The 10,450-nt window shown below is 54.8% G+C and overlaps 1 protein-coding gene across 1 annotated transcript in view; it reads right to left on the bottom strand.

Moving 5' to 3' along the window:
* Nucleotides 1-1,121: 1,121 nt before the first annotated feature.
* The window catches only part of RHOD (ras homolog family member D), a 14,275-nt gene continuing 4,946 nt past the window's right edge, over nt 1,122-10,450 (bottom strand). The window contains exons 3-7 of the mRNA XM_008572107.1: nt 10,338-10,442; nt 5,948-6,035; nt 5,058-5,167; nt 2,234-2,368; nt 1,122-1,711 (exon numbers count right to left, since the gene is read on the bottom strand). Of these exons, the coding sequence (XP_008570329.1) occupies nt 1,544-1,711; nt 2,234-2,368; nt 5,058-5,167; nt 5,948-6,035; nt 10,338-10,442 (606 nt within the window). The 3' untranslated portion in view covers nt 1,122-1,543. The remainder of the gene's footprint in view (nt 1,712-2,233; nt 2,369-5,057; nt 5,168-5,947; nt 6,036-10,337; nt 10,443-10,450) is intronic.

Genomic DNA, 10,450 nt, shown 5'->3' with positions numbered 1-10,450 from the left:
TGACCGTGATGTTATAAGGCTGCACTCTAACAAGCTGAGCTAACTGGCCAGCCCTAATGATGTCTTTAGATCAAGAAAAGTTCTTAATTTTGATATAATGCAGTTTATTTATTTATTTATTTTAAAAAAGATGATTGGTAAGGGGATCTTAGCCCTGACTTGGTGTTGTCAGCACCATGCTCTCCCAAGTGAGCTAACTGGCCATTTCTATATAGGGATCCGAACCCGTGGCCTTGGTGTTATCAGCACCGCAGTCTACCGAGTGAGCCACGGGCCGGCCCTTAAGTATATTTTTAGATGTGATTAACATTTAAGTCAGTAGACTTTGAGTTAAGCAGGTTACCCTCCATAATGTGGGTGGGCCTCATCCAGTCAGTGGAAGGCCTTAAGAGAAAAGACTGAGGTTTCCTGAAGAAGCAGCAATTCTGCCTCAAGTCAGCCACACAGAAACCCTGCCTGGGGCCGGCCTGTGGCTCACTTGGGAGAGTGCGGTGCTGATAACACCAAGGCCACAGGTTCGGATCCCATATAGGGATGGCCAGTTAGCTCACTGGCTGAGCGTGGTGCTGACAACACTAAGTCAAGGGTTAAGAGCCCCTTACTGGTCATCTTTTAAGAAAAAATAAAAAAAGAAACCCTGCCTGAATTTCTAGCCTGCTGTCCTTCAGAATCCGGACTCACGATGGCAAAACCAACTCACCTGAATTTCCAGCCTACCTTACAAGTTTCAGATTTACCAGCCCCCACAATCACGTGAGCCAATACCTTAAAATAAATCTGTCTCTCCATATATATACGTTCTACTAGTTCTGTTTCTCGGGAGAAGCCTGACTAATACAGTAGGTAAATGAATAAAAGTAACAGTGTGAACCCTGCATGAGCACTTCATTGTGTGCCAGGCACCTATTAAGCTCTTTGCAAGTGTTGCTCCTGTAACCCTCTTACTCATCCCAAAGCTCCATTACGTAGTCTGTGATTGGTCCCATTTCACAGGTGAGGAAGCTGAAGCCCAGAAGAACTTGCCCAAGGCCCTGGAAGTAATAAAGCTGGGTTTGGATCCAAGCAGTCCCACCTTGGAACATGTGTGTAAAGTCTCTTTGAAATAAGAGGCGTGACACAAATGACAAGTGATGTGACTTTAGTTGTTACACTTACCATTGGAACAGGCAGGGCCAAGGGGGAAGGGGCAGGGTGGGGTTCTGGCAGGATGGTCCTAAGAATGCCAGGTCCTGCAGGTGCAGCCCTGAGACCAGCTACGAGGTGGCGCCAGGTCAGGCTACACAGGCCACTCCAGGATGTCAGTTCATGATCGGGCACTGGGAGTCTGATTCCAGGTGACTCCAGCAGTAGCCTTCCACAGCCTTCCTCCATCCAGGGTTCCCAGACCCTGGGGCCCAGCCTTGGTGGTACCTATCTGCTGAGGTGCAGTTTGGCAGTCACAACCTGGGGACTGGGTCCAGCCCAGCCAACTCGGCAGGAAGTCAGTGCCCAGCTCCTTCTGGTGCTGCCTGGGCAGTCAGGGGCAGGGAGGGTACCAAGCTGGTCAGGTCACTACGCAAAAGGTCTGGGCAATCCGCCGCCAGAAGTTGCGACTGCGGCTGCTGAGAGCCACCTCGGCTGCCTCCTGGAAGACGGAGTGGACGTTGTCGTGGAGCCGAGCCGAGCACTCGAGGTAGGCCACCGCGCCCACGGACCTTGCCATCTCCTTGCCCTAACAGGGAGAGGGAGACAGGGCTGCTGTGAGGTAGGGACACTGGGTGGCCTTGCAAGGGCGTCTCCAGGACGGCAGTGGAAGATGAGGGTCTTCTGGGACACCCACAGCTCCCATACCCTGCCTTGACCAATTGCTCTCATCACTTCATTGTTTTCCCCACCTCAGTTCTGAGCTGCGTCTCTGCCTCTCATGGCACCAACTCATTAACTTCCAGCTAACCCAGAAATGTGTCAGAGAGGGGCCTGTGGACTGAATAGACAGGTGTCCTCTCTAGGCCTCAGCTTCCCCATCTGTGAAGTGGGTGGGTAGCACTGACTCTGATATGCACACTCCCTCAGTCTTGCTTCTACTGGAAGAACCTCCCAGAGTATTGTAGGAACCATTTCCAACTACTGGCAGTTCCTGACCTCTGACCCACACACACCCTGAGTATGCTGGATGCCTGGTGCCACTGAGAAGTCCCTAGAGATGCTCTCTCCAAGTCCTTCCCTGCCCCCACCCCCAGGCTGGGTTTCCTACCCTGTGATAGGTCACGGGCTCCAACCCATTTTTCCGCAGCTTATTCACCAGCGACTTGTCCTTGCGCAGGTCAGTCTTGCAGCCCACAACAATGATGGGCACCTCCTTGCAGAAGTGATTCACCTCCGGGTACCACTGCGGGGGTGAGGGGGTGTGTGCATGAGCCATCGGGAGTTCTGTCCCTCTCGGTGGGCCATTGTCCTGCTTCCCAGGTTGGACTCCAATAATGATAATCAGCACAGCCAACATTTAGGGAGAAATTACTTGGTGCCACACAGGTATTGATATTCAACTGTATACCCCACGGATATGTACAATCAACTATGTTACGATTAAAAATAAATAAATAAATAAATACATGACCTGCTACCCCCACACCACCCAAAACAAATTACTCAATGCCAGGCTCTGAGCTAATAATTTACAACTGATTAAGTTCTATAATCAGCCCCACTGTACAGATGCAGTAACTGAAGCACAGAGAGGCTACATAACTCGGACTTGGTCACAAAACTGGAAATGGCAGGATTTGAGCTCAGAAAGTGAGGCCTAGAACCCTGCTCCCACCTCCTCTAGAATCCTGCTCCCACCACCTCTAGAATCCTGCCTCTCTGCAAGGTAAGGGCTCTTATGGCTGCCTCCCAAACTTGGCAAAATATTTAAGGAAATAAATGACCTTTAAAAATAAATCAGTTCACAAAATGGTTGCAGCACCTGTCTGCTTCAATTGTCTGCCTATTGGAGGGACGACTCCTATCTTGTGTCAGCTGCTGTGTGGAATGTGAGGCCACCAGGGCTGGGTTATTTTATCCTGGACCACAACTGGGGCACTGGGAATCCAGAGTGAGGGGCATTCTATCTCCAGGAGCACATGCTTGCTGAGCTTGCTTGTTCAGGAAAAATTAGAATCAAAGTGTCCAGCTCCTGGGGCCAAATGGGGCCCTTGTGGGGTCCTAGGCATACTTCCCCCACCCCCACCCATCCACCAAAACTGGACTTGAAAAGGGTCTCCTGGGCTGGGCGGTTAGCTCAGTTGTTTAGAGTTCAGCCTTATTACCCCAAGGTCATGGGTTTGGATCCCCATACCACCCAGCCACCAAAAGAAAAGAAAAGAAAAAGGTCTCTTTAGTGACCCTATCTAAATAAAACAGTGACTTCTCAGCTGAGCTCCCACCTGAACTCCCGACAGCCCTGACACTGGGGATCCCTCCCTCCTCCACGACCTGGTCTGCACATCACCCCAGGACCCAGTCTTCTGGCTCTCCTGGGTCTGACTGGGACCTTCCCAGTCCTCCTCCTCTCCCAGGGCTCAGGCTGTGGTTTCTCCTCTCCTCCAGCTGTTCTCACTGAGCAGATAGCCTCCCCCGGTCCATGGCTTTACCCCACCAGCAGCTCCTAAATGCATCTCTCCAGTGGGGCCTGCCCTGTCCTCCAAGGAACTGCAGACTCGTGCCTCCAGCTGCCTGCCCGACACCTCCACGGGGATGTCAGCAGGCCTCCTATCTCCTCCTCTCCTCCCCACCCCCAGCTTGCTCCTTTTTATCCTAGGAAATAGCAACACCACTGTCCAGTCCCTCTGGTCAAAGCTTCTCCCTCCCACCCATGTCCAATCCATCACCAAGTGCTGATGTCTCTGCCTTCCAGACAGATTCTGAATCCAGCCCCCTCTCGCCATCCCCACTGCTAGCACCCTAGTCCTAGGTACCACCATTTCTCCTGGTCTCCAATGCCCAGGATAGCGACTGGCACATAGAGGGGCTCAATCAATCGTTCTGAATGAATGCATGGAGCAGACTGCCTGGGTTTAAATCTAGTGTCACCACTTTTTGTCTGTTTTTGGTTTTTTTGGTGGCTGGCCAGTAAGCCAATGTTACCATTGTAATAGATGTGTATCTTAGGACAAGTGACTCCATCCGGGAATAATAGCAGCTCCTCCACAAGGTTGGTAGGGGTTAAACAAGTAAATATACAAATACTGCTCAGAGCAGTGCCTGGGCCACGGTAAGTTCTTTTTTTCTTTTTGACTGGTAAGGGGATTGCAACCCTCGGCACAGTGTGATCTGCACCACACTCAGCCAGTGAGCGCACCGGCCATCCCTATATAGGATCCGAACCCGCGGCCTCGGTTCTTCCAGCGCTGCACTCTCCCGAGTGAGCCACGGGGCCGGCCCTGCATGGTAAGTTCTTAATAAATGTTGCTGTCACAGTCATTGTTGCTGTTATTATTACTAATGCTGTCTGTGGCTGTGCCCTGAGGAATGCTGGAGCACACCCTTTGCATGTAGGCCCTGGCAGCAGTGGGTGAGGGGCTGTACCATGGCTAAAAGCAGCTGGAGCAGGGCAACTCAAGGGACCACATCCCTGACCCCTAGGAGCAGCCTCAGGAACCCCTAACATAACTGGGGGACATCCTTGGAGGCTGCTGAGAGCCAGTAGTCACACAGAGAACTACTGGACTCTGACTTTATGGCTCATGCAAACTTGGGCAGGCACAGGCTGGGGAGATGCAGGGCCTCCAGGTCACCCCGCATTCTCAGGTAGAGTCACAGTGGAAAGAGCCACGAGTGTTCTGAGTCTGCAGTAGAGAGAAGGCAAAGAGCACTGAACTGGGAGTCAGAAGGGCAGACCCTGCCAACAAATCTCTGTGTGACCCTGGGCAAGTTGCTGCCCTCCTAGCCTCAGTTTCCCCGTATATATGTCAAAGGTGCTGGACTTGATATCATCTAGGGTTTGACGAGCTCTGACAGTCAGCTTGGTCAAGGGGGATACATGGAGCAGAGTGGCCTGGCTATGGGGGCTATGCCCCCTGCCCCCCAGGACCTACCCGGTTAAAGACGTTGTCACAGCTGTGTGGGCTGGTGACGTCAAAGCAGAGGAGCAGGACGCTGGCATCAGGGTAGAATAGGGGCCGCAGGCGGTCATAATCATCTTGCCCTGTGCAAAGTGGGGGTGGTCACTCCTTCTAGATCTCCTGCGCACTGTCAGCAACTCCCCGGGGAGGTCATCTCATCAGATGGGGAGCTCTAGAGGGCAGGGCCAGGTCTTGTGCCTCAGAGTCTGACACAAATTTGGCAGGTAAGGTGGCTACTCCACATGAATGTCCCTTTGGGGCAGTGCTCACCTGGCCTGCCTGTGGGATGTGTCAGCCCTGGCCTGGGAAGACCACTTACTGAGAGACCCTGTTCTGGAAGGAGTGGGGTGTGGGACAGAGGCCAGGCCTGGAGCAGCCTGAAGGAACTGAGGCCCATCATTCAGAAGCCTGCTTTGCCCTGGGCTTGGGGGTGAGTAAGAGGCAGGCGAGACTCCGGCAAAGATGTCTTAGCCTGTCCAAGGTAAGAGGGCTGCTGGGACTCCCTGTGTTTAGCTTTGAGCTGACCCTTGTATGGGCAACGTCAGGCAGATCTTATAGAAGCTAAAGCCAGGATGGAATACTTGGGAGGCCAGGAACAGTCCACCCCTTGAAAGTGAAGAGCTCTGCACTCCCCCTCGTCTCCAGGACACAGTGAGCTGCCTTGGGATAGGGGAAGCAGACTCAGGTGCAGAAGCAAGGAGGGTTCAGGTTCTTGGGGTCCCCCAGTCCTGGCCAACACCTGTCCCTTACAGATTGGCTGTCCCCCCTGGTTCAGAAGGAAGGGGGTAGGGTTCTGTCCCCAGCATCTGGTGTCCACTGAAGCTCCTCCTCCACCCTGCCCCTTCCCAACCCTGCACACTCACCTGCTGTGTCCCAGATTTGGAGGTGCACAGGTTTGCCCTTCATTTGCAGATTGACATTGTACCGCTCAAACACCGTGGGGGTATAGCCCTGAGGAAGAAAGGGGGCAGGGGGAGGCTGTGAAGAAGCTTCCAAGAGCACCCCCCCCCTCCTCAGGAGTCAGCTGGGGTAGCTGTTTCTGGGAAGGAGGCACAGAGCCCATGTACCCAGGCAAGATCTTGAACCTCCCTGGCCTTGTTTCCCTCTATTGTAAAGTGGGAATATTAAAAGACCCTACCATTGAGTGCTGCCATAAGGATTCAATGAGATACTCCATGTGGAGCACTTAGCCTGGGGCCTAGCACAAATAAGCACTCTCTACACACCACTATGGTCATTTTTTTTTTTTTTAAAAAGATGACCGGTAAGGGGATCTTAACCCTTGACTTGGTGTTGTCAGCACCACGCTCAGCCAGTGAGCGAACCGGCCATCCCTATATGGGATCCGAACCCGGGGCCTTGGTGTTATCAGCACCGCACTCTCCCGAGTGAGCCACAGGCCGGCCCCACTATGGTCATTTTTAGCTTTGTCCCCTGGACTGGGGACTACCATCTCTGAGTCTTCATTGAAGTCCCCTCCTGGACTGACATTAACCTACATCTGTTCGTTCATTGCTTCATTTGTTCATTCATTCATTCAACAAACACGGGCACATTATTTAGACTCAGTGTTGGACACTGGGCAGCAAGCAATGAACAAGACTCAGTCCCTGCCCTGGGGAGCGTGTAGCTTTTTGGGGTCTTTCCTTTGCCTCTCAATCTCTCACAATCTAAACAGGACTCCTGTCAAATGCCACCTCCCCTGGGGGCCTTTCCTGATCCCCTCCAAACTGCCCCATATGTTTGCTTCTCTTATTGGCCCTGTCTGCTCGGGAGGGGATTGCCCAGGGCAGAGGCTCCTCCACTTCAGCCCTGCCCAGCCCAAGCTTACTCCATTTCCATAAAGCCTGGATGAATGGGAAGCAGGACAGGTTTGTACACAGACGAAAATGCAGGAATGAAGAGGGAGCTTTTGCAAGATGGGGTCTAAGCAACAGGTGAGTTCGTTTTCAAAATTTGGCCACAATGACAGCCCTCTGCCCTAAGCGGCAGCTGGACCATCTGCATCTTGGGTCCCTAGGCCTCAATTGCCTGCTCAGGGCTGGTTGGTGGGGCCACAGTCCAGGGGGCTCCTGTCCTCTTCCCTTCCCATGCTGGGTAGGGCCCCCACCTGCCCACGACTCAGGAGGACTTGGTGCCTGCTCACTGGCCCTCTGGCCTTCTGAGCCAGGCCCTGGCCGACTGGGAGGGGCAACACCTTAGCGGTGGGTCAGCGCTATCCTCCAGTACACCTGGGAAGCTGCTAGGAAAGGCAGGTCCCAGGGTGGGCAGCTGGAGAAGATGGAGAAGCCAGGACAGCCTTGAGGTAGAAGCTCGATTGCCCTGGACCCGAGCCAGCCTGTTATTCCCTCACCAATAGGAACTAATGGGAATAGATAAGGGCCGCATCCACCTCCCCAGGTCCCCTTGCCTGCCCAGGGCCCCCTCCCCCTAGGCCCTTTGCCTGGTGCAGACAGTGTGACCTGGTGGCTAGGAACACTAGCTATGGGATCAGATGTGCCTGGCTTAGGAGCCAGCTCTGACACTCACCAGCTATGTGTCCTTGGGACAGTCCCCTCACAGGGTAAAGAGGAAGAGTGTCACCTCATGATGTGGTTGGGAGGATGAATTGGCATGTGAGGACCCAGCAAAAATGCCCAACACTTACAAAGCTGTTAGCCAGGGGCAATGTCCACGCTAGCCCCCGTCCATTCCTCCAGGTGATGTCCCCTTCCCCAGCTCCTCTGCAGCCTCTAATCTTTGTCGTGGAGCAGGGGCCTGTCATTATGGAAGGCAGTGACACCTGCATCTGAGCTCCCAATGTGGCCACCACTCACCAGTAGAGGGTTCCTGTGGCAGGACACTTCCTGACCCAAGCTTGCTGGGTGGCCTGCCACGAAGCTCTCGGGAGACACGTGTCAGTGCTTTGCAAAAGCTGGTGGTGATGATCCCGTCACCTACCATTCTCTAAGGATCTTCTGTGCACGTCCCTTTACCTGCACCCCTCTGATCCTTGCAAGCCTGGAAAGTTGGTATAAACCCCCTTTTCCTGATGAGGCCCAGAGAGGAGAAGTGACTTGTCCAAGGTGACACAATGGACAGCTGGCTAGTGATGAAGCCAGGTCTCTGGCTCCAGAGGCCAGGCTATGTCCCCAGCCCCCTGCCTCTCCTGAGGTCACCAATTCCAGTTCCTGGTGCCAGGAGTGAGCAGGAAAGAGGTCAGGTGCCCCTCTGGCTTGTAACTGTCTCAGCCCTTCCTTCTACTTTGGAATGTCATCCTGGAGACTGTCTACACCTTCCATTGTGTTCTTTGACCCCAGGCAGGTTTGCCCTCTGTCCATGGCACCAATAAGTTCCTAATCTTATCTGCTGAGCTGTCTTCAGCAAGAAAGACAGGGCCAGGCCTGTGCTGGACCAGGACAGAGATGACTCAGCCTTGGGTCTGCCCTCATGGGGCTCACAGACAGACAAATGGATCATTACAGGATGGGGGATGGGAGACAGGACCTCTGCACTCCCAGCCGCCAGCTCTCTCAGCTTTGAGGGCTGCCTGGAGGAGGAATCTAAGGGCAGGGGCAGGAGGAGGCTGGGTCCAGCAGACAGAGCACTGGTGGCTATGGAGTGCCCTGGTCAGGGGCAGGCTGGGCTCTTGACCAGCACTGCCACCTCTGGGCCATGTGGCCCCAGGCAAGACTCTGCTTCTCCAGCCTCAGTTTCCCATCCGTAAAATGGAGGCTTTCCAGTTCTTGGACCTTGTGATTCTTTAAAAGAAGAGGTCTCTTGTGCCAGAGAACCCAGAGCCCCTGGCAGGGGAAGAGCCTGGACAAGGCCAGTCCATTACCCTGGTCACAAGCATGTCCGCATCTCCCTTGACCAGTCCCAGCATGTCCATCAAAACATACATTTCATTGACTGCAAGATGCCCATTTCCACATTGTAACCTCTCTGAAAATGGGATGAGACATCACCATCAAGGACATCTGGGAGTTCAGGACATTGGTGGTGAGGCCTTTCTGTCTGGCGCCCTTCCCTGGGTCCCGGCTGGCTTGGCCCCTCTGTGGTGCTCTTCACAGAGTGCCATAATTGTTGGGTTCCCATGGGCAGCACCTAGGGCCCGGAAACACAACCCCCCCAACTTAAAAAAAACAGTGACTGGCCAAAGGAGGTGATGTCAGCTCCATAAACCACAAAATGAGTGGCCTGCTGCTGCCACAGGAGAAAGCAAGGCCTGACACTGTTTGCAGGCTTGGCCCCTCCTGCCTCCTCCATCAGACTCCTCAGCGCCTGCACAGCCCCAGGGGCTTGGAGGATGGGGAGGGAGGAAGAAGAGATGCCGGAAGTAAACCCATGGGCTCTGGGACAGCGGGGCCGAGAGGTGGCACAGAGCTGGGTCCAGCCCCTGCCCCTGGCCTTGTGCGCCTGTCAGTCCGCCTGGACAGTCAGTGAGTATGTCAGGGGAGGACTAACGGTTGACATGCTCAGGGCGCCAAGGATATGTCAGGTGCCATGCAAGATTGTCTAAGTCTAACACTAGCTTCACCTCACCACCACCAGGCAGTCCCTCCACCCCATGAGGTGGTTGTGAGGAAACAGGCTCAGAGAGGCTCAGCAAGTTACTGAGCCGCACGGGTTCTTTAGAGGACAGCCGAGGTGCGGACCCCGCCGTCGGACTCCAGAGCTGGTGTGCTCTTCCCCTCCAGGGTGGAGCCCACGGGAGGAAGAGATGTTTCCCTGGAATGCCAGCTGCCAGCTTTCAGTGAGTGCTTCCTGTGTGCAGCCCGGAGCTGGGCACTGCACCCCTGTGAACTCCTCAGGGACCCTGTGAGGTGGGCACCATCGTTACTCCTTGTATGCCGTTGGGGAAACAGGTCCCGAGAGGGTAGGGGACTTGCCCAAGGGCACATGGCCATTTGTGGCAAAGCCCCGATCTCAACCCAGGCAGTCTGGTTCTAAATCCTCAGTGCCTCTTGACCAAGCTGTGCCGCCAAGCGCTCACTAGAACCTGCGAGGCTCCCGGGTTGCCTGATTCAGTCCCTGCGGCACCCCTCCCAGGTAGGTGCCATTCCTCCCACTTCATCGATGACATCACTGACGCCTTCACTACCAATGGCAGAGAGACACAGCTCTGCTCTTGACCCCCCGTCCCGCAAGGAGACCCCCGAGGAGGCCGGGGCGGGCGCACAGCCCCGGCAGCTCCAGCACACACGGGTCCACCCGGGCGCCCGCGCGGAACCGGCCGGGGGTGCGCGCGAGGCCGCGGGCGCGGGCACTCACCTCGGGGAAGGCCCCATCGGCGAAGACCATCAGCAGCGACGTCTTCCCGCAGCCGCCGTCGCCCACCAGGACCACCTTGACGGACCGCGCGCCTGGCGGCGCCTCCTCGCCCA

Source organism: Galeopterus variegatus, unplaced genomic scaffold (assembly GCF_000696425.1).
Source record: "Galeopterus variegatus unplaced genomic scaffold, G_variegatus-3.0.2 Scaffold752, whole genome shotgun sequence".
Lineage (NCBI taxonomy): Eukaryota > Metazoa > Chordata > Mammalia > Dermoptera > Cynocephalidae > Galeopterus > Galeopterus variegatus.
This window is presented reverse-complemented; position numbering and strand designations above follow the sequence as displayed.